The 25,757-nt window shown below is 36.5% G+C and overlaps 1 protein-coding gene and 1 pseudogene across 4 annotated transcripts in view; one reads left to right on the top strand and one right to left on the bottom strand.

Moving 5' to 3' along the window:
• The window catches only part of DMXL2 (Dmx like 2), a 182,004-nt gene that overhangs the window by 34,243 nt on the left and 122,004 nt on the right, over positions 1 to 25,757 (bottom strand). For all 4 annotated transcript variants that reach the window (XM_021711942.1, XM_021711944.1, XM_021711943.1 and 1 more), the window contains 4 exons: positions 22,694 to 22,791; positions 22,082 to 22,247; positions 14,903 to 15,167; positions 391 to 1,472 (listed from right to left, as the gene is read on the bottom strand). In XM_021711942.1, coding sequence (XP_021567617.1) covers positions 391 to 1,472; positions 14,903 to 15,167; positions 22,082 to 22,247; positions 22,694 to 22,791 — 1,611 coding nt within the window. The remainder of the gene's footprint in view (positions 1 to 390; positions 1,473 to 14,902; positions 15,168 to 22,081; positions 22,248 to 22,693; positions 22,792 to 25,757) is intronic.
• On the top strand, positions 19,747 to 20,735 carry LOC110595575 (annotated as a pseudogene).

Below are 25,757 nucleotides of genomic sequence, written 5' to 3'. Positions count from 1 at the left end.
TTTCCAAAGTAGTTAAAATGAAGGAGAAAAAAAAAAGTTATCTGATAAAAAATACTGGTGATAAACACATGTGTAAAAGCAATATGTTCAATTACTTACTCACTTACTGTACAAAAACTTTTGGGTGCCTAGTATGTACCAGGCACTATGCTAGATGCAGAAGACATAAAGATAAATACAACACAAGTATGTTCTTAAGCTTTTAAGCCTACTCCTAATTACCAAAACTTTAATCTAAAAAGACACACATAGAGCACAGATATCTGCCTTCTATGAATAGAGGAGCCAAACATACTTTGATTAACTAGTAAAAAGAGTCTTACAGCTATAACTGAAGAGTTATTGAAATTACTCAACTAACCAAGATTGAAAACAAAGGGATGTTCATACCTGCTGTGATTCTTGTAGCAAAAATTTGAGTTCCATCCTTACTGAGGCCAGACCACCACCTTGGGCCCCATGAAGGCTACAGTAGCTAAGAAACACTCTCAGGAGATCTTGATTTTTCTGCAGCCACAGCTTTCGTCTTTCTGCATGCTCCCGTTTAGCCTGCAGTCTTCGTCTTTCTATTTGGTGGCGCTCATAGGAACCAATGTCTGGTTTGTCCACCACTTCTTCCTGATCCAGCAGATCACTCTCAACTTTGGTATATGTTTTACTGTAATATTCCTTAACAACTGATTCATGATTACATATCTCATGCAAGGCAGCAATTTCTTTTTCAAGCCAGTTATAGAGTTGAAATCTGAGTTTTCCTCCATCTACTTCATAACCAGTAGCCAATGTTCTTAGTTCAGTCATAAGGATCTTTAAACAAGCTCTGAATTTTAGTTGTTCAGCAATCACATCAACTTCAGTATCACCTTCAAGACAATCCTCTTCCTGAGGAGTTAATAACATGTTAGGGTCTGATGCCTTCTGACCTTCTTGTCTGTCTTTTCCCCTGGCATCTGTACTTTTCATTACCAAACCAACAGCATCTTCTTCCTCTTCATCTAAGGCACTATCATGATCTTCACCCCAATCAAGATTAAGAGGTTCCTCATCAACTTTTACCATCGGCTGACTCCAGTCATACTGTGATGAAGTTACATTTGACCAATCAATGCCAGAACTTCCACTGCCATCACTCAGAGTTCTTGACTGTGAAGGTACATCATCCATCTCCTTAGAAACAAAGTCAGGTTGATCTTTTTTTGCAGATAAGGCAGAAGTTTTGGTTACTTTTGGAATTTTAGAGAGTACCTCCAAGGCTAAAACAGGGCATCCAACTTTAAAATGAGCATTTGCAGTGGTAAAGAAGAGTTTTCTTTCTATGAGGTTAATTTTATCAACAAAGTTTTTCTCAGTTTTGAGACCTAATGTTGCCAAAGTTCCTTCAGGAGAGGCAAGGTTTCTTCGAATAAGCAAAGGATGAGTTCGAAGGTAATTGTAAAAACTAAACACCACTGGATTACAAGATTTGATGATAACTATAGAAATCAAACAGATATGGTTACAAGGAATTGTATTAATTTGTGCTTACATTACAAAAGAATAAAATATGTCAGTATATCTTTAAAATAAAGGACACGTAAATATTAATCTAGGGTAGGTTAAATTATGGTACATCCGTACAATGATGAAAAACATGTGGCTGAAATAAAAATAATTTCCCAATATGCTGGAGTGATTCTCATCATTATGGAGTGATGCCAAGGATATATTAATATTAATTAAAAGAAGATGCAGAAGGTACATATAATTAAACTACCTTTTATCTAAAAGAGTGGAGAGGAGATACAAACACATACTCAGGAATATGTGCCTATTGTTTTTAAGTGGAAGGAAAATGCACACAAAAAATGTTTAATCAATTTCCTAAAAAGGGAGGGTAAAACAGAGAAAGCTATGTTTCTCTAAAAATACCTTGGTTTTATATATTTTATTTCAAAGTCGTGTCAACATTTTATGTAACTTTTAAAGAAAATTGGTTTAATTATGGACTTCACAGTAATTTGGATGGATTCAGAGTCCATCATACTCAGTGATCTACCACAGAAACAAAGAATTGAGCACCACATGCTCTTTCTCATAAATGAACTCTGAACACCTATCATAATACTACAAAAAAGGAATTGGCAATAGTGGGGCACTGCCTGGGGTGGGGGGCCCATAAACATCAATAAGGGTGCCTGATCCTAATCCAGGAGAAGTAAGGTCCAATGGGAGGCCCAAAACTTCACCTGTACCTAAACCACTTATGCACGCAATCCTGTCTTGTATCCCACAACGATAAAATAAAATTAAACTTAAAAAAATAAAAAATAAAGTTAGATTTTAAAAAGCAATTCACAAAAAGCAAAATTAAATGAATAAATCTGTATATCCAGCTAGTAGTATAATCACAAAGAGATCAACTATGAAAAGTGACTTTAAAACAAGTGATTTGACCGTACATCCTTAGCAGAATGTACCATAAAAACAAAAATATCTGCCAAAAGCTTAAATCATCCTCATCATCATGTTATTATAAAAAATTGTACTACCATTCTGAAACTATTATATGCATATAGATAGCAAATAATTATGTACACCCTATGAGAACCCAATCATCTCATTATAAGACATAAACTTGAAAACTATCTAAACAGTATAATACCGAATGACTACTGGGTCAACATAGAAATCAAAACAAAAATTAGAAGATTACTGGAAATAAATGAAAATGAACAAACATCTCACCAAAACCTCTGGGATGCCAAGAAAGTAGTTCTAAGAGGGTAATTTATATCTCTATGAACACACATCAAGAAAATGGAAGGATCACAAGTCAGTAGCCTAACAAATCAACTAAGGGAGCTTGAAAGACAAGACCACCAAAACCCTAACTTTAGTAGAAGAATCCAGATCACCAGAGTAAAAGTCCAAATATGGGACATAGAAGACAAAAATATCATAGAAAGAAATCAACAAAACAAAAACTGGTTATTTGAAAGAATATATGAGACTGATGAACCTTTAGCCATAATGACCAAGAAAAGAGAAAAAAAGTCCTAAAAATACAATCATCTTCACAAAACAGCAAATCACAACTGACCCTGAATAAATACAAAAGATTATCAGAGATTACTATACATACCTGTATGGAAACAAACTTGATAACCTAAATGAAATGGAAGACTTTCTGACATCACACAACCTCCAAAGGTTGAAACAAGAAGACCCCGAAACACTAAATAGACCAGTAACAACCCAGGAAGTTAACTCCATCATAAAAAAAAAAACCAAAACCTGGACCAGAAGGCTTTCCAGTGGAATTCTATAAAACATACAAGGAGGAGCTGATACCAATCCTATTGAAAGTATTCCAGGCAACTGAGAAGGATAGAGTTCTCCCCAAATCACTTTATGAAGCTAACATCACACTGATATCCATACCGGGTAAAGATCCAACAAAAAAAGAGAACTAAAGGCAAATATCCCCGATGAACATAGATGCAAAAATTCTCAACAAGATTCTAGCAAACTGGATCAAACAACACATCTCAAAAATCATCCAACATGACCAAGTAGGCTTCATCCCCAGGATGCAGGACTGGATCAACATCTGCAGGACCATAAATATAATTAAATATATCAATACATGTAAAAACAAGATCCACGTGATTACATCATTAGATGTTGAAAAAGCTTTTGATAAAATCTAGTATCCCTTCTTGATTAAAAACCCTCAAACACTTAGGCATAGAAGGAACATACTACAAAATAGTAAGTGCCATCTATAATAAACACAAGGCAACATATTGCTAAATAGACAGAAACTGGAAGTATTTCCCCTGAAAACCAGAACAAGACAAGGCTCCCCACTCTTACCCCTTCTGTTCAACACAGTGTTGGAAGTCCTAGCTAGAACAACCAGACAAAAAGGAAAACAGGAAGTTAAGTTATCCCTCTTTTCTGACAATATGATCCCATACCTTGAAAAAATCAAGAGAATCTGTCAAAAATCTCCTTGTACTGATAAAGGACTTTAGCAAAGTCTTAGGATACAAAATAAATGTGCAAAAGACAGTCACATTCTTTTACACCAGCAACAAACAGGCAGAGTGCCAAATAAAAAGCACAATCCCATTCAAGATAGCAACCAAAGAAATGAAATACCTTGGTATCTCCCTAACCAGAAAAGTGAAAGACCTTTACAATGAAAACTACAAAACACTGCTCAAAAAAAATCAAAGACGACACAAACAAATGGAAAAATATTCCATGTTCATGGACTGGAAGAATCAAGATTGTTGACATCCATACTACCCAAGGCAATCTACAGATTCAAGACAATACTCATTAAATTACCAATATCATTCTTCTCAGACCTGAAAATAACAATACATAAATTCATATGGAAACATAAGTGACCACATATAGCCAAAACAATCCTTAGCAAAAGAAACAAAGTGGGAGGTATCACACTTCCAGACTTTAAACTTTATTATAAGGCTACAATAATCAAAACAGTCTGGTTTGGTGTAAGAACAAGTATATGGACCAATGGAAGAGGATAGAGATTCTGGAAGCAAAACCTCAATTTCTCAACCAACTCATCTCCAACAAAGTCTCCACCAACAACCACTGGGGAGAGGAGAACCTATTCAGTAGATATTGCTGGAAAAACTGGCTGACTACAGGTAGAAGATCCAAACAGGATCCCTAACTATCACCATACACAAAAATAAATTCTAAATGGATCAAAGATCTAAACATAAATCCTCAAACTATAAGAATTTTAGAAAATGCAGGAGACGCCCTTACAGAAATTGGAGGAGGCAACCAATTCCTGATCAAAACCTCAGGTGTCCATGCCATAAGAGATAAAATGGACAAATGGAACCTCATTAAACTGAAAAGATTCTGCAAAGCAAAAGAAAGCAGGGAGACAGCCCACAGAATGGGAAAAATATTTGCCAACTGCATATCTGACAAAAGCCTAACATCCAGGATCTATAAGGAACTCAAATGTGCCAAAAGAGAAAAAACAAACAGCCCCATTAAAAAGTGGGCAAAAGACATGAACAGACACTTCTCAAAAGATATACAGGCAGCGAACAGACACATGAAAAAATGCTCAGCCTCGCTAACCATCAGAGAAATGCAAATCAAAACCACACTGAGATACCATCTAACCCCAATAAGAATGGCCATTAATAATAAAACAAGCAACAACAGACTGGTGAGGATGCAGAGAGAAAGGAATGCATCTACACTGCTGATGGGAATGCAAACAAGTGCAACCTCTATGGAAAACAATGTGGGGATTTCTGAAAGAACTAGAAATCAACCTTCCGTATGACCCAGTAATCCTCCTACTGGGTATATACCTGGAGGAACTCAAATCATTCTACAAAAAAGATACCTGCACATACATGTTTATTGCAGTACTATTCACAATGGCCAAAACATGGAACCAACCATGCTGCCCGTCAAAACAGGATTGGATAAAAGAAATATAGTACATATACACAATGGAATATTATGTAGCCATAAAGAAGGACAAATATATGAGCCTTGCAGCAACTTGGATGGATTTGGAGTCTATCATACTGAGTAATCTATCACAGAAACAAAGATCAGAGTACCACAGGTTCTCACTCATAAGCAGACCCTGAACATTTACCATACTACTATAAGAAATGGATTGGCAGTAAGCAGGATACTTCCAGGGTTGGGGGTGAGGGTGGAGACACAACATCAATAAGCATACCTGATCTCAAACTAGGCAAAGTGGGGACCAAAGGGAGGACCAAACTTTACCTGTACATGACCACTTTTATATCTAATCCTGAATTATACCTGTCTTTAAAATAAAATATAAAAAAAGAAGAAAAAACCCTATAATCTTATGCGAATTAGAAATACCAGTGTAAACACCTAAATTCTTAGGAAAAAAAATTCCAAGTTCCATTCATTGAAACAGCCTAGAAAAGATGACTAAATTAATAGCAATGAATCCCTGTGTCCAAACTATAGTCTCTAAATATTGTTCTCCACTAAAAGAAAGCAGAATTCTTTAAAGGAATGGCAATTCCCAGGTCTAGGGCAGAAAATGTACAAGATGCGCCTAAAACATTTTGCAATGCCAGAAAGCAAGGCAACAATCAGGAAATAGTGCCAAAAGAATTCAGAAACTTGAGGTTTCCCAGTGGTTAAAGATAGAAGAATCTGAACATCTGTAAAAACAGAGTGTGACATCAGCTAGATGGCTCACTAGAGATGCCTGGCATTTGTCCTCCTGTAAGAAAGGACCAGGGTAATGAATAAAAAGCTAAGATTTGACTGGAGTGTCAAAAAGAGAGTGCTGGAGTGCAGTGGGGAGTGGAGATGTTCTTGTGGTGACTGGAAGTCCAAGGAGCAGTGTGGAGGCACCTGGCCTCTGCAGCCCTGTCTCCTCTGCCTAGACTGGCTCTGCCCAGAGTCAGGAAAGACTTCCCACTAGGGGTAAAACAAAAGCAGAAGATCCCTACCAGCTCCCATTGCCATCACTAACACCTACAGTCATTGAAAAATCCCAAAGTCCTCACGAGCCCTGAGCCCAGTTTGGATAATGCAGTCATGTGCCAAGAACTCATGCAGTCACATTACCTCAGATTAGGAGCATGAGGTATGCACCCCTCACTCACCACCCACCCTCTATAAGCCAAGCTGCTGCAGCACAGCATCATATTGAGACCAGAACCACCTTTGGAGTATACCCTGCTCTGGGGGCCAGTGGCCATTGCAATTCTCTAGCACTGGGGCCTCATCTTCATTCCACCAAACCCACATGGGTGGCCACAACCCCCAGCTGCACTGAGCCTGGGCCCAGAACTGGTTGTGACTCTGGTCCTGCACAGGAGGGAAACCAACCCCTATCACCACACTTATTGCTAGGAGAAATAGTCTATTAGTCCTGCCCAGGGAGAACTCACCCCTGAGCCAGCCAAACCACTGCATACCTTTCCCCAAGTAAGAGAGGTCCCTGCATCTCTGAGTAACTGATATGCCCTTGGATCAGTGGAACAGCTATGTGCCTGTACTGAGAACCTGAGAAACAGTTCTGCAGCATCCTTCCCCACTGAAGGTGGCCCTATGCCTGCAATCAGGGCCTGAGAAACAGTTCTGCAGGCTTCCCCTGGCAGGCACACCACCAGGCTAAGCAAGAAGCCAAGAGCTCACATCCTGGATCTGAGAAACAGCCCTGTGGGCCACCCCTGGAGGACATGCACCATGCTGGTCAAACAGCCATGTGCCCACATACTGGGTCTAAGAAACAACCCATAGGCTGTTCCTGGCTGGCACACCTCTGAGCCAGCTGAGCAGCTTCACATCGGTGTCCTAGACCTGAGAAAGTCCTGTGAACCAATCTAAACAGACATATCCCAGGCCAGTCATATAGCATTACACTCACATCCTACACTTGAGGAACAGCCTTGCAGCTGCCCCATCAAACACACCCCAGGCAGGCAGAGAAGCCCTGTACCTGTATTCTGGCCTACAAAAGAGCCCCATGGGCAAATGTCCCCAGGCCAGCCAAGCAGCCGTGTCCTGTACCACCTCCAACAATCATGCCTCCAGGACGGCTGAGCAGCCATGAGCCCACACACACTAGGCCTGAGAAAGCCCTGTGGGTTGCTTCTGGCAGGTACACTCCCGGGCTGGCTGAATGATCACGTACCCATGCTCCTAGTCAAAGTAACAGGGTTGTGGCCCCAACCCCAGCCAACCAGACCCCATATATGCTGAATGAGCTGGCAAAGCCACATAACTGTCACAATAAATTCTCTCAGCCTAGGCCACAGAGAGGTTTGAAAATGCCACTAGTGTGGATTATAGCTGAAGGAGCTACATGGAGACTACGCTGCTGTATCTATCTAGAACCAAGGCCAATGCAACCCACCAAACTGACACCACCAGATGCATAGAAATCAATGTAGTGACACATCAAACATGAAAAAGCAAGGAAATATATCACCTCCAAAGGAAAAGAATAATTCTCCAGTTACAGGCCCCAATTATAAGAAAATATGTAAAATGCCAAAAAAGAATAAAAAGTAATAATCTTAAGGAAATTCAGTGAGATACAAGAGAATACAGGTAGATAATTCAATTAAATGATGAAAACAATTCATGATTTGAATGAGAAGTTCAACAGAGATAGATATTTAAAAAAAACCCCAAAAACTAGAGCTTAAGAAGGCAATACATTAAATAAAAAATACAATCAAGAACTTCAACAGTATACTAGAAAAGGCAGAAGAATTTCTGAACTTGCAGATAGTTCTTTTGAAATAGGCAGACAAAAAACAGTTTTAAAAATAAATTTAAAAGAATGAAGAAAGCCCACAGGATTTATTGGACACTATAAAGAAAATTATTGTTAATATTATGGGTGCTCCAGAAGGAGAAAAAAGGGAAAAGGTGAAGAAAGCATATTTAATAAAATAACAGCAGAAAACTTCCCATGTCTTGAGAGACAGATGAACATCTAGGTTGAGGTAATTCAAAGAATCCCAAACAGGTCCTCTCTAAGGTACATTATGGTCAAATTATCAAGAGTCAAAGACAAAGAAATAATTTTAAAAGCAACAAAAGTATCAAGTCACATATAAAGGAATCCTCATTAAACTTAAATCAGGCTTCTCAGCAGAAACCTTACAGACCAGGAGAGAATGGGATGATAAATTTAAAGGACTGAAAGGGAAAAAAAAAAAGCTGACAGCTAAGAATACTATACCCAGCAAAGCTACTGTTCAGAAATGATGCAAAGTAAAACCTTCCTCACACAAGCAAAAACTAAGGGAATTCAACACGAGTAGACTGGCCTCACAAGAAATGTTCAAGAGACTTTTACATCTGCAAGTAAAAAGATGTTAACTACCTTCACAAAAACATGTGAAATTATAAAACTCATTGGTAGGACTGACACACAAAGGAGAAAGATAAATGAATAAAATCTTATCACTACAGAAAACCACCCAAATGCAAAAATAATTGATAAAAGAGAAAGTAAGGAACACTAGATATACAAAGCAACCAGAAAGCAATCAATACAATCACAGGAGTAAGTCCTCACCTATCAATAATAACCTTAAATGAAATTGATTTAATTCACCATTTAAAAGATACAGACTGGTGAAACAGACTTTTAAAAAAACAAGACCCAATTACATGCTGTCTACAAAACTCACTTCACCTGTAAAGACACACATAGACTGAAAATGAAGGGATGAAAAATGATATTCCATGCAAATGAAAACCAAACTACACTTAAATCAGTTGAAACAGACTTCAAGTCAAAAGCTGCAAAAAGAGACAAAGAAGGACAACATTATATAATAATAAAGGGATCAATTCAGCAAGAGAATATAACAATTATAAATATATATGTACTCAACACCAAACACCCAGATATATAATGCAGATATTATTAAATCTAAAGGGGAAAACAGATTCAATGCAATACTAGTTGGGGACTTCAACACTGTCCGTCCACTCTCAGCATTGGACAGATCATTTAGACAGAAAATCAACAAAGAACATTGGATTTTAACTGTACCACAAACCAAATAGATTTAATAGATATTTACAGAATATTTCACCCAATAGCTGCAGAATACACTTTTTTTTTTTTTCATCAGCACATGGAACATTTTCCAGGACAGATCATATATTAGGACATAAAACAGGTTTCAAAAAAATTTTTAGAATCAAAATCATACAGAGCTTTTAATATGACCATAATGAAATAAAACTAGACATCAATAATAAAAGGAACATTCAAAACTACAGAAATGCTTGGAAATTAAAAACATGTTCCTGAACAACCAATGGATGAAGGAAGAAATCAAGAATAAAATTTAGAATTTCTTTAAAACAAATGAAAATAGAAACACAACAATCTTATTAAGAGAAAACCTAAAGATTCAACCAAACAAAAAACTAAGAACTGATAAGAGAATTCAGTAAAGCTGCAGGATATAAAAATATGTAAAAATCAGTAGCATTTCTATACACAATCAATGAATTAGCTGAAATAGAAATCAACAAGGCAATTTCACTTATGATAGCTTAAAAAAAACCTAGGAATAAATTTAACCAAGAAAGTAAAAAAATCTCTATAAGGAAAATTTTAAATACTGGTAAAAGAAATTGAAGAGGATACAAACAAACAGAAAGACATCTCATGTTCATGAATTGAAAGAACTAATAATGTTAAAATGACAATACTACCCAAAGCAATCTACAGATTCCAAAACGCCTATGATATTCTTCATAAAAATAGGGGGGGAAAATCCTAAAACCCCCAAATAACCAAAGCAATCCTGAGCAAAAAGATCTAAACTGGGGGCATCACACTACCAAACTTTAAAATATACTACAAAACTATAAAAATGAAAACGGCATGCTACTGGTATAAAAACAGGCATACTAACCAATGGAAAAGAACAGAGAACCCAGAAATTAATCCACATAACTAAAGCAAACTGAATTTTGACAAAAGTGCCAAGAACATTCATTGGGGAAAGGACAGTTTCTTCAATAAAGGGTGCTAGGAAAACTGGCTATCCACATGCAGAGGAATAAAACTAGACCTCCACCTCTCACCCTATACAAAAATTAACTCAAAGGGTTGGGCATGGTGGTGCACACTTGTAATCCAAGCACTTTGGGAGGCTGAGGTTGGAGAATTGCTTGAGGTCAGGAGTTTGAGACCAGCTTGGGCAACACAACGAGACTTCATCTCTACAAAAAAAATTCCCAAAAAATGTGCCTATAGATCCAGCTACTCAAGAGGCTGAATCTGGAGGAGTACTTGATCCCAGGAGTTTGAGGCTGCAGTGAGCTATTACTGTACCACTGTACTCCAGCCTGGGTGAGAGAGCAAGATTCTTGTCTCTAAAAAGAAAAAAAAAAAGACCTAAATGTAAGACTTGAAACTATACAACTACTAGAAGAAAACACAGGGAAAATGCTTCAGGACATTGATCCGGGAAAAGCAGTTTGGTAAGACTTCAAAAGCAGAAAACTTCCCATGTCTTGAGAGACAGATGAACATCTAGGTTCAGAACAATAGGCAACAAAAGCAAAAATAAACAGGATTATATCAAACTAATAAGCTTCTTCACAGTAAAGGAAGCAATCAACACATTGGAGAGACAACCTACCGAATAGGATAAAATATCTGCAAACTACTCATCTGGCAGGGGATTAATATCCAAAATATACAAAGAACTCAAATATCTTAATAGAAAAACAATCTACTTTAAAATGAGCAAATGATCTGAACAGATGTTCTCAAAAGAAGATACAAATGGCCTACAAATATATGAAAAAATGTTCAAAATCACAAATCATCAGGGAAATGCAAATAAAAACCACAATGAAGTACTATCTCACCATTAGAATGGCTACTATCAGAAAAACAAAAAATAACAAATGCTGGTAAGGATGCAGAGAAAAGGGAACTCTTAACCATTGTTGGTGAGAACGTAAAATAGTACACCCACTAAAGAAAACAGTATGGAGGTTCCTCAAAAAAAAAAAACTACAAATAAAACTATCACATAATACAGCAATCCCAATACTGTGCACTTATTTATCTAAAAAAAAAAAAAAAAAAAAAAGGAAATCAGTATATCAAAGAAATATCTGCACTCCCATATTTACTGCAGCACTATTCACAATAGTTGATATGCAATCAACCAAATGTTCAACAATAGATAAACGGATAAAGAAAATGTGGTATTATGTACACAATGGAAAATTATTTGGCTAAAAAAAAAAAAAAGAATGAAATCCTGTAATTAGTAGCAACACAGATGGAACTAGAGCTCATTATGTTAAGTGAAATGAACCAGGAAAATAAAGTGAAACACTACATGTTTTTCTCACTCATATGTGGAAATTTTAAAAAGCTGATTTCATAGAAGTAAAACGTAGATCAGAGGATACCAGAGACCTGGAAAAGTAAGGAGAAGGGAGATATGGGGAGAGATTTGTCAAGGATACAAAATTATACCTAGATAGGAGGAATAAGTTCTAGTTTTCTATAACACTGTAAGATAACTTTAGTTAACAATAATATATAATTTCAAATACCCGGGGTTACTGAATGTTCCCAACATAAAGAAAAGACAAATGGTTGAGATATTGAATATGCTAAGTACCCTGATCTGGTAATTTTGATAAATTATATGAGTATGCATAATAATTGTTAATTAAAATGAAATAAGGAGGCAGAGAAGAGACCCAGCAAATGAGCCCAGGGGTCTCTACCTCCAGTCCTCAGCTGCAACAAAAAAATGTTTAACAAATAAAAAATTTTTAAATAATATATAATAAAATAGAAAAAAAAAACTTGTGAAGGAATCAAACAAATCTATCTAAATCTGTGAGTTCAAAGTAACCTTTAAGTACAAAAATCTAATTGGTCACCTTTGTAAGATGCTAGGGATCCAACCCGTTATTTTGAAAACTAGTAAATAAAGAGAAAGAGTCAAGCATTTAAGTTCCTTTTACTATACAGACGACTGGACCTCGGAGTAATCAAACAGTTGCGAAGGGAAAATAAACTCTAGAGAAGTGTTCCAGCTCATAAAAGAAGAATAATATGACAAAGGCTATAAAAATCTAGGCAGTGATCATTGATGGCTGTTAATACCACACAAAAAGCAAAACAACTCAACATTTCAAGTTCTCTGATGGAAGTATTCCATACCACCTACAAAATATTTGTCAAAAAATCTGATAAGAGCCTCTAAAATCTTAATTACCAATTTATGGTAAGTAAGGGAGAAACATGCTACAAACATGTAAAACAACAAGAACACAACCAGTAAAACCCAAAAGTGAGAAACTACCAGATAAACAACCTGACTTCTTTAACAAAGAAATTATAAGGGGAGAGAAAAGAAAGGAGAAATTAAAGGAGAATTAAGGCAGACATAAAAGAGACCACAACAATTACAATATATAGGCCTTATTTGGATCCTGATTCAAACAAATCAACTGTATAAAATTTTATGAGACAACTAGAAAAATCTGAACACTGTATTTAATAATTCCTAATAAAATTTTGTTATAATGGTATGTGATTCTGCTTTTTAAAGAGTATTTTTTAGAGATACACATTGAAATGTTTATAGGTGAAATGGTATTTCAAAATTTGCTTCAAAATTAATCTATGTTGAAAATGGGAGGGGGTGGAATGGGTGGCAGTATGTATGATACAAGATAGGTTATGAGTCGATAACTATTAAAACCAAGTAATGTTTTCATTGCCTTTCATTATATCATTCTTTTATATATATGTGAAATTTTCCACAGTAGGTTCTGAAAATATCATAACAATAAATAGGATCTTTCTTCTATAAAAATGTGTATATCTTTTTCAAATTACCTGGGTGACTCAGATACTTATTTTTCTTCTAAAAGTTTTTTTATTTCCTTTCCTTTAAAATTTTTTACAATATTTACTAAAATATTATATTTCTTCTTTGTGAAAAAGAAAGTAAAAATTGGACCCTAATCTCTTTACTCACATAACACCTTTTAACAGTTAAAAGTAACGAGCATCCTGAAAGCACAAACTTCGGAGGGACCTGACAAGTGCTGAGTCCCAGGTGCCCCACCCCACAAAATAAAAAAGTTTAAAAAAATAATAAGTACTGCCCGGGCATGGTGGCTCAAGCCTATAAAACCAGCACTTTGGGAGGCCAAGGCAAGAGGATCGCCTGAACCCAGGGGTTCGAGACTAGCATGGACAGCTTGGTGACACTTCATCTCTGCAATAAATCAAAAAATTAGCTGTGTCTGGTGGCACATGCCTGTAGTTCCAGCTACTTGGAAGGCTGAGGTGGAAGGATCGCCTGAGACCAGTAGGTCGAGGCTACAGTGGCTGTAAGCATGCCACTGCACTCCAGCCTGGGCAGCAGAGTAAGACTCTGACTCAAAATAATAATAATAGTAATAGTAATAATAATAATAATAATAGTAATAGTAGTAATAATAATAACAATATAAGGCCAGAACTACAGAAAGCATAAAATGAAAAGTAAGAGTTTCCACTTCTCCATTTTTACTTCCAAAATGTAGGCAGTGACCAGTGACCAATATTTCATTTCCTGTGCTTTGTTCCAGGAAACAACCAAGGGAAATGGAAGAGAACACATGTGCACACTCAGGTACATGTGTATATAACACATATATGTAAAATACAACAAGAATCACTCTGCTATGCATCTTACTTTTCTCAATAATACAACACATATTAACACATTGATCTATCTCATTTTTGATGACACACTGTTTCTATATATATGTTAAAATTTATTTAACTAGTCTATTGATAAAAATGTAGAATGTTCCCTTTTTAAAAATTATGGCAGAAAATGCTGATAGATATCCTCCAAGTGATTGTAAAATCTAAGTTATTTGAGATAACCAAGAGTAAAGAAAATTTACCACACAGGAATAAAGTTTTTCCAGACCTACGCAACAAACCAATATGTATAACAGCCAAAATTGTTACTTTTTTTTAAAAAATGGCTATACGATTATGTGGAACAAGCTATAGAATGTGGCAAACATTTTGTATGCTTGCTTAATATATATATAAAATTAGAATAGAGTGGTAATTCTATCTTATATACCTCAATATATGACTTTGACAGTAAAAAACGTATGTGAACTCTTCTTAGCATACTCAAATTATAATAAAATACTAGATTCAATTACAAACAGCAGCTAATCCTTCAGCCACATAAGAAATTTGGATAAAAATTTTTCAAAGTTGAAAAGTCAATGATTTTTCTTAACCTAAGTGAACATTAGTTCAGAAATTGTCTTCCTTTAAAAAAGAAATAAATAAATCTCCAAAATGTCCTACCTTGATGTTCATCATCCTCCTTTGGCGTCTGTTCCAGTAATGTGTCCAAGGCTCGAGTGTAATCTTTCATTACCCAATAGGCAAGACTACGCAGGAAAGGATCAGGATGTAATCTTTTACAATTAAATCCTGAACCATCCTTTTGGCAACCCAAAATCTTCTGGTTTAGGATGGATATATATGTGGATGAAGTCTCAAATTCAGATTCATATAAACGGGCAATAACCATGGCTAGCTGAATATCTTCCATTTTTTCAAGACATACCTGCAAATTTAAATATTAAGAAATACTTATTTTACTTAATGATACTTATTTAGAGATATTATTGAATATCCCACCCATGTGCTGAAATTATCTACTATTTATATTCTCATGGAAGGGGGGAAAGGTCCAGAGGCTAAGACAATGAAGGGTAGTTAAATGATTGTCTGACAAGAGGTTAAGGAAAAGCAAGAAAAGTAAGAGACTAGAACTTAGTAGTTTCTAGACTAAAAAGATCATTTTTAAAATAAGCATAAAATAAAGTATATCAATATCATCACAGATTTAGGTCAACTTAAATTAACAACATTCATTTTTAAATTAAATACCACAATGACATCTAAATGTATGCATCAGTTCCTCTTACTTTCCAAATATATTTCTGTATAAAGAAAATTATTACTATTTGCCTCCTATTTACAGAGCACATAACTTATGAAATAAAGCCACTTCTAGTCCTATTCTCTGGGAACTTAGATTCTAATTTAAATACATATCTTGATAATTTGAGGTCATTCGGGCAATAGAAGCATATCTCAGTTAATCGTATTTCTCTCCAAGTTATCTTCTAAGCTAGACTTCCCATTTTAAAATTATACAAATTTTTTTGGAAACTGCCAGGAGAGGAGGGGGACACACCTCAACAACAAGGGTACCTGCATAATGAACATTTGTATACCTAACCCTGAATTGTACCCCACATCTTTAAAATAACAAAATTAAAATAAAAGAAAAGCAATTCTACTCAAGAACTTCCTACCCCATCAAGCTAAGCTTAATTAATAAAAGAGACTTAAAATCCTTCCCAGATATCCAATCCCTAAGACCAGTCCTTCAGAAGATGCTTCAGAAAGTTCTAAGCACAGAAATGAAGGAACAGTTCTATCCATCACAAAAGCACAGGCAAGTAGAGTTAACAGATCAAACACATCAACCACAAAACCTAAAAGCAAAGCAGCCTCCTAATAGCAATACGACAGGAACAAACCCCCACATATCAATAATTAAACATGAATGAACTGAGCTCCACTCAAAGGCACAGAGTAGCAAATTGAATAAAGAAATGTGATGCATCATTTAAAAGAATTTTTTTAAAGAAAGAAATACGATCCACCCTTCTGCTGTCTTCAAGAAATGCTTTTCACTACAAATGAGACCCATAGCTTCAAAAGGACTCCAGAAAGATATCCCAGGCAAATGGAAAAGAAAAAAAGAACAGGAGTCGCTATTCTTATATCAGACTGTAAGCCAATAAAAGTTAAAAAGGATAGTGAAGGACGCTACATAGTGATAAAAGGCTCAATCTACCAGCAAGAAATATCCAACTTGAATATATACACACCCAACATAGAACACTCAGATTTATAAAACAATTACTAATTAAATTAAGAGAGGGCATATCCAGCCACACAATTATAGTCAGAGACTTTAATACTCCACTAAAAGCCTTAGATAGATCACCAAGGTAAAAAACTAACAAGGAAATGTGGAATTTTAACTCGACACTCAACCAATTGGATCTAATAGAATACTTCACCCAACAATCACAGAACATACATTCTTCTCATCAGCATATGGACATACTCCAAGAGTGATCACATACTTGGACATAAATCAAGCATGAACAAATTTCAAAAGGTTGAAATCATACCAAGAATATTCTCAGATCACAGGAGAATAAGAATAAATATCATCAGCAATAGAAACTCCCCAACACACACAAATACATGGAAATTAAACAACATGTTTCTGAATGACTTTTGAGTTAACACAGAAATCAAGGCAGAAATATAAAGATTCCTAGAAACAAATGAACGCAAAGACACAACACACCAAAAGCTCTAGGATAATATGAAAATAGTGCTGAGAGGAAAGTATACAACATTGTGCACACATATAAAGAAAATATAGGGATCTCAAGTAAATAGTCTAACATCACACCTAAGGGAGATGGAAAGACAAGAGCAATCCAATCCCAGAAATTAATAGAAAAGTGTAAATAATTAAAATAAAGTCACACCTAAATGAAATAGAGACCCAAAAAAAATCATACAAGGGGTCAATGAGACAAAAAGCTGGTTCTTTGAAAGAATAAATAAGATTGACAGAGCCCTAACCACAGTAACAAAAAAAGAGAGAGAGTGAGCCGGGCTCGGTGGTTCAGCCTGTAATCCTGTGCCTTTGGGAGGCTGAGGTGAGTGGACTGCCTGAGCCCGCGGGTTTGAGACCCGCCTGGGCAACTTGGCAAGACCTCATCTCTACATAAATCAAAAATTAGCCGGGCGTGGTAGCACGCGCCTGTAGTTCCAGCTACCTGGAAGGCTGAGGCGGAAGGATCGGCGGAGCCCAGCAGGTCGAGGCTGCGGTGGCTGGGAGCGGCCACTGCACTCCAGTTTGGGCGACAGAGTGAGACTCCAACTCAAAAAAAAAAAAAAAAAGAGAGTGAAAATTAGAATACATACAATTAGAAATGAGAAAGGTGATACTACAACCAACCCTGAAGAAATACAAAAGATTATTACTACAAACATCTGGACGCAGATAGCTAGAAAATATGGAGAAAATGGAGGAATTCCTGGTATCACATAAGATTGAAACTGGAAGAAACTGAAACCCTAAACGGACCAATAACAACCTAAAAAACTGATTCAGTAATAAGAAACCTCCCCAGCAATAAAAGCTCTGGGCCAGATGGTTTCTCAGCTGAAATATATAAGACATAACAAGGAAGAGCTGATACCAATCCTATTGAAAGTATTCCAAGCAATCAAGAAGGAAGGAATTCTCCCCAGTTCATTCTTTGAAGCCAAAATCATACTGATCCCCCAAAATGGCAAAGACCCAACAAGGAGAACACTTCAGACCAATCTTCCTAATGAAAATAAATGCAAAAATTCTCAACAAGATTCTAGCAAATTGCATCCAACAGCACATTTCAAGGATCACCCATTAGGACCAGGTATGGTTCATTCCTGGGATTCAAGGTTGGTTTAACATATGCAAATCAATAAATGTAATCAGGTAAACAGGTATAACACCAAGAACCACATGATTATATCAATAAATGCATAAAAAGCATTAATAAAATCCAACGTCCTTTCTTGATAAAAGCCCACCTAGGCATCGAAGGAACATTCCTCAAAATAATAAGCGCCATCTGTGACAAACTTGTACCCAACATCATACTCAATGTGCAGAAGATGGAAGCATTCCCCCTAAGAACTGGTACAAGACAAGAATGCCCACTCTTATTTCTCCTATATAACATACTACTGGAAGTTCTAGCCAGAGCAATCAGGCAGGAGAAGGAAATCAGGGATATCCAAATAGGTAAAGAGGAAGTTAAGTTATTCTTCTTCACAGATGATATGACTTTATACCTAGAAAACCCTAGAGAGTCTTGCATTGATAAACTACTTCAGTAAAGTCTTGGGATGCAAAATCAATGCACAAAAAATAATTGTATATCCCTACACCAACAAGAAGTGGGCTGAGAACCAAATAAAAAAACACAGTCCCATTATCAATAACCACAAAACAATAAAACAAATTACTTTTGCATCCATCTAACCAAAGAGGTGAAAGAATTTCACAATGAGAATTAAAAAGCACTAGTCAAATAAATCAAGTACAACACAAACAAATGGAAACACATCCCATGCTCATGGATTGGAACAATCAATATCATCAAGATATCCATTCTACCCAAGGCAATCCACAGATCCAATGTAATTCCTGTCAAATTACCAGCATCATGTTTCACAGACCTAGAAAAGACAATACAGAAATTCATATAGACACCAAAAAATAGCCTGAATAGTTAAAGCATTCCTCAGCAAAAAGAGCAAATATAGAAGAATCACACTTCCAAATCTCAAATTTTACTACAAGGCTACAGTAACCAAGACAGCATGATACTGATACAAAAACAGAAACACAAACCAATGGAACAGGACAGAGAATCCAGAAATAAAGCCTAGAACTTCAGCCAGCTCATCTTTAACAAAGCCAACAGAAACGAAAATTTGGGGAAAAAAACTCTACTTAACAAATAGCGCTGGAAAAACTGGCTAACCACATGCAGAAGAATAAAACTAGACCACTACCCATCACCATATGCAAAAATTAACTCACATGAATCAAAGACTTAAATGTGAAACCTCAAATTATAAGAATCTTAGAAGAAAACTTCAGGAACCACCCTCCTAATATCAGCCTAGGTAATGATTGATGGTCAAGTCCTCAAAATCAAATGCAGTCAAGTCTAAAATTGACAGGTGGGACCTTATCAGGCTAAAACACTTTGCACAGCAAAAGCAACTGTCAAGTGAATAAAGAGACAAACCAGAGAATGGGAAAACAGTTCTGCACATAATGCATCCAACAAAGGCCTAATAACCAGAATCTCAAACAAATTCCAAACTCAAACAAATTGACAGGAAAAAAAAAAAATTAAATTAAATCTTAAAACCTCATTAAAAAGTGGGCAAAAACAAAAAGGGGGGTGGGCAAAGGCTCTGCTCCTCCCATTTGACAGACTGCCACATCTCTCATGCAGCAACAATCACGTCCCCAAGACACCATGGTGAAGGTGAAGGCCAGCTTGAACAGATTTGTCCATATTAGGCGCCTGGTCACTACGGCTGCTTTTAACTGTGGCAAAGTGGATATCATCACTATCAATGACCCCTTCACTGACCTCTACTACATGGTCTACATGTTCCAGTACAACTGTACCCAAGGCAAGCACCACAGCACTGTCAAGGCTGAGAACGCAAAGTTTGTCATCAAGGGAAATCCCATTACCATCTTTCAGGAGTGAGATCCCACCAAAATCAAATACAATGATGCCAGTGCTGATTATGTAATGGAGTCCACCGGCATCTTCACTACTTTGGAGAAGGCTAGGGCTCACTTACAAGAGGGAGCCAAAAGGGTTATCATCTCTGGCCCCTCCATTGACATTCCCATGTTTGTGATGGGTGTGAACCACAAGAAGTACCAGAACAACCTCACGATGTCAGCAATGCCTCCTGTACCACCAACTGTTTAGCTCCCCTGGCCAAGATCATACATGATGGCATTATGGAGGGATTCATGACCACTGTCACTGCCACCCAGAAGACCATGGATGGCCCCTCTGGGAAACTGTGGTGCAACAACCACAGAGAGCCTCCAGAACATCACCCCTGTGTCTACCAGCACTACCAAGGCAACGGGCAAGGTCATCCCTGAGTTGAAGGGGAGGCTCATGGGCATGCCCTTCCATGTACACTGCCAATGTGTCCATCATGGAAATGACATGCCATGTGAAGAAACCCACCAAATATGATAACATCAGAAAGATGGTAAAGCAGGCATCCAAGGGCTCCCTCAAGGGCATCCTGGGCTACACTGAGCACCAGGTTATATCCTCCGACTTTAACAGTGATACCCACTCTTTCACCTTCGATGCTAGGGCTGGCATTGCCCTCATCAACCACTTTGTCGTTCATCTCTTGGTATGTCAAAGAATTTGGCTCTAGCAACAGGGTAATGGATTTCAAGATCCACACGGCTTCCATGGAGTAACAGCTCTCAGACCACCAGTACTAGCAAGAGCACAAGAAGAAGAAAGAGGCCCTCAGCTGTTGGGGTGTCCCCGCACACTCAGTCCCTGACCACACTGAGAATCTCCCTTCCTCAGAGTGTCCATGCCAGACCCCCTGATGAATCAAGCGGGGAGGGCCCTAGGGAGCCCAGTCTTGTCACGTACCATCAGTAAAGTCCTCTATACTCAGAAGAAAAAATGTGGGCAAAGAACATGAACAGACACTTGTCAACAGAAGCAGTCAGCAAATATATGAAAAAATACTCAGCTTCACTAATCTTCGGAGAAATGCAAATCAAAACTACAATGAGATACCATCTCATACCAGTCAGAATGGCTATCATTGAGAAGTCAAACAATGTCAGGTGTTGGTAAGGCTGTGGGCAAAGGGAATGTTTCTACACTGTTGGTGGGAATGTATGCTACTTCAACCTTTGTGGAAAGCAGTGTGTCGATTTCTAAAAGAACTAAAAATTGAACCACCATATGACCCACCAATCTCACTTCTGGGAATATACCCAGAGGAACATAAATCACTCTACCAAAAAGACATCTGAACACATATGTTAACTGCAGGATTATTCACAATAGCAAAAACATGGAACCAATGCAGATGCCCACTGAAAGTGGCCTGGAAAAAGGCATTTTGGTACATATATACAATGGAATACTTTGCAGCCATAAAGAAAAACAAAATCATGTCTTTTGCAACAAGATGGATACAGTTAGAGACCATCATTCTAAGTGAACTACCATAAGAACAAAAAAGTGAATACTGCATGTTCTCATTCATAGGTGAGCCCTAAACATTGGGCATGTAAGCACAAAGGCAGAAAAAAGAGATGCTGGGCACTGCTAAAGAAGGGAGGGGTGTAGGGTGGATAAGGGGCACACAACCATCCATGGGTACCATGTCCACTACGGGGGGGAGAGAGGACTCAATAGAAGCCCAAACCTTACCTTCAAGCAATTTACTTACATAGTAAATCCTCACCTGTACCTCACAATGCTGAATAAATAAATACACAGAATCACAAAACAGTTAAGCAGATAACATCCATACCCTATTTTTTGACACATTTTCATACATTTTACACATTATTTAAAATGCAATGCACCATCTGTGAATTTTTTCATTTATATTCCTTCCTTAAATTTATTTATGTTTTCACTCCCATAGTACCACTACTTTAAGTTCAGCAAACTCTGCAGTTATTCTGCATCCTTATAAACATATGACAAAAAGTTACAATCTCCTCTATGACCTTTTCAAGTTTTCAACATCTTGTAAGTAATGTATATAGCAAGAATGCTTTCTTATTTATACCTCTATGGCATCTTTCAATGAACCAGCTAGCAAGAAAAAAGCAGCAGATTGTTCAAAACGTTGTTTTCCAAGTAAAGCAAAAGCATTTTTCAAAGCAGCTTTACGCCACCTATCTTCATTAAAGTTGTGGCTGAAAAATGCTGTCATTTTTTCATCATGCTGTGACCTGGGAACCAGAACACAAACATCAGTGGTTAAATCAAATTTAAAATATTTTAAATTATTTACAAAATGTGTAAAAATAGAAAATAAAAAACTCGAATGTATATCTAAAAGAAGAATAACAACTTCAGTGACAAGTATTTATTATCAAGCCATCTCTTCACTTCTTCTAGTAAGAAAAGCTAATAATGCCTATGCATACATAAAGAAAAATGAACATTTTTTGCTTTCCAAAGTGCTCTTCTCAACTTTTTAAAACACCATCCCTTCATCTAAATTAAGCTAAAAACATATTTTATCTGTTTTTTGCAGATAAAGAAACCAACTCACAAAAAAGTAAATTGATCTGACCATACTCATACACCTAATTATTTTAGAAAGCATTAGGTTTCTGATTCACAGCAAAATCTTCATTCCATTAAATCATGTTAAGTGTTGAAAGCAACTTACCTAAACAGACCCCACACTACCGCTTTCTTCTTCATTGAAAGGTAGAACAATGCAGCATCTAAGGCATCGTTGTTCCTTTGAAAAGAAGCTTTGGCAACCTAAATAATAAATAAAATATTAAATTAACTATTTGACACAATAATTATAAACAATCAACAATTAATGCTTCCCTGCTATTTCCATGGTTGATAGAAAACATGGAGATGGAAAACGTTGGTTCTGTACCACAATTCCCCGTAGCTTATAATACATGCTCCTAGAGACAACCATTTGCATGCCTGTAATTATAATAAAAATAATAATTATAGCTGGCACAGAATGACTGTTTACCAGGTACCAGTCTAAGCACCATTCATTTATTTTAATGAATCATCACAAGCAACAAAGTACTACCATTATCTCCATTTTACAGAGGGGGTGACTGAGACAGGGAGTTTAAATGAATTGCCTAGGGTCATAGAGTAAGGGTTGGAAAAGGAAATGGAACCCAGCTAACATAGGAAACAATAAAGAATACAAAATATTCAATAGATGTGAAGTTTTTCTTAAAAATTCAACATATTACCTAATGTTTTATAAAAGTTAAAATGCTAACATCTATGGCATATGTGACTTCACAATTTAAGGCTCTCTCAATTAATATTGACACAGACATCTGTGACTAAATATCAATTATATATGCATACATACAGACACACATTTAAAAAACAAAAAACAAAAAATGTTCCAGTATTTTTTTAAACATACTTTTCTAAACCACACTTTTCTAGTATTTTTCAATCAAACTTTGACAATTCTCATTGGCATGTAATTAAAGAAGGTTGAAGCTCCTTTATTTTGAAGGAGTTACAAAATTTAGTTTAATTCCTTGAGAAAATGTTTTAATAGGTACACAATTTTCTATGTATTCTGATAAAACACTTTAAGCCATATCACCAAAGTTACTGAATTTATACAGAACCAATCAATTTTTAAACCATGTGTAAGGTTTAAGATTATAAATCCAATAACATTATTGTATGTAACCATATCGTTTTAAATGAAGAGCACACAAACTAAATCTTATTTTTCAAAGATGCTGAAATACCCTCTGGAAATCACTAAGTTGAGAGGCGTAACAGTAAAAAAAGTGGACTCTGTTTTGGAGTCAGGGTCTCACTCTGTCACCTAGACTGGAGTACAGCGGCAGGATCACAGCTCACTGCAGCCTTGACCTCCTGGGCTCAGGTAATTCTCCTGCTTTAGCTCCTAGAGCAGCTGGGACTATAGAAATGCACCACCACACCCAACTAATTTTTAAATTTTTTGTAGAGACATGGTCTCACTATGTTGTCTAGGCTGGTCTCAAATTCTGGGGCTGAAGCAATTCTCCCTGCCTTGGCCTCCCAAAATGCTAGGATTACAGGTATGAGCCTGTAAAGATTAATTTCAGCAACACTGAAAGAATGTTCAGTTTTCACTAACAAATAAAATTGAATTATTTTCTTAAAAGTAACCACTCTCAACCTCAATGGACATTTTATAGCTAACACTGATGCAAAGCAGGAAGCTACTAAGGTGTGGGAGAAACGGAGGAAGGACGCCTACAATTGCACTTATTCTCAATACTCTATTTCCCCCTCCCTTGTTATTATTTTTTCTGCCCTTCATCATTTAACTTAGTGTTTCAATATGTTCATTTTAGAGGAATTTTTATTCATAGCCAGCTATGGATTTATAATACTTCAAGGCAGAAAATGTACATATCTCTTTGATTTAATTTTAAGAAATAAATTACTAGTGGAAATAAATCACAAATACTCAATTACAATTACAAAACACATGTTGAGAAGAAAGCAAAGAGAACTTTATAGTATACATCTGAAATGTTCCAGATAAAATTATTTTCCACTGCTTTGAGATATAAAAAATTTAATGTAGACACTGTATCATTTACATGCTGTAAAAATTGTTTCCCTGTATTCCAGAAACTACATTTTTTAGTTGCTGCAGGAACTAATTTCTTCTTACATTTGTGCCTATTTTGAGAACAGAAATACTGGTATCTTTTTGGCTGTCTTACATGTAGCAGAAAAATGACACTCATACTCACATTTCAAATTCTGATCTGAGAACCCTGTATACCACAATCACGGGATGCTAATGACAATGAAGAAGGCTCAGCCTTACCACCAACCTGGGGTGAGGATATGCATTTTAAATAAGTTTGCTGGTTGATTCTTCTGACACTAAATTTTGGGAACTACTATTGTGGAAGAATAAAACAGGGAAGGGCCACTGCACTCTTGGAATAAATAAATTCATATTTCACACATATAGTACCATTGGTGATACTTCAGGGAATTTCAATGGACTGAAAGTAAAACATGAACGAGAATTCCACTTTCCTATCTCTAATAAAGTAAAGGGCATAGACTAAATCTAACACTTATAAATGACTGGTGCTTGGGCTGGTTACACAGTCTCTCTGTGTTTTAGTTCCATCAGGTGTAAAAGAAAGATGATAACAAGGGGCTGATGAGAAGAGTATATGAAATGACTTATGAAAAGCAACTGGCATCAACTCTGTAAAGATTAATTTCAGCAACATTGAAAGAATGTTCAGTTTCCACTAACAAATAAAATTGGATTTTTTAAATTAAAAGTAATCTACAAGAAAACTGATTCAAAAAAATTGTTTTTAAAAGATATACAGGTATGTTTATCGCAGCGTTGTTCACAATAGCAAGAACCTGGAAACAACCATGCTGCCCATCAAAAGAGGACTGGATTAAAAAAATGTGGTACATATACACGATGGAATACTACGCAGTCATAAAAAAGAACAAAATCATGAATTTCGCAGCAACCTGGATGGAACTAGAGTCTATAATACTGAGTGACCTCACACAGAAACAAAGATCAGAATATCACATGTTCTCACTCATATAATGGACCTTGAACATCCAATGTAATACTATAAGAAAATGACTGACGGTACTAGGAAACTATGGGGGGGAGGGAGATGGGATTAACAGTAGCAAATATCTGTCTGGGGCTGGGAAAACACCTCTTATCAACAGGG

The sequence above is a fragment of the Carlito syrichta genome, unplaced genomic scaffold, assembly GCF_000164805.1.
Source record: "Carlito syrichta isolate Samal-C Ts95f unplaced genomic scaffold, Tarsius_syrichta-2.0.1 Scaffold302945, whole genome shotgun sequence".
Lineage (NCBI taxonomy): Eukaryota > Metazoa > Chordata > Mammalia > Primates > Tarsiidae > Carlito > Carlito syrichta.
Note: the sequence above shows the minus strand (reverse complement) of the source record. Positions and strands in the feature narration are given on the sequence as shown.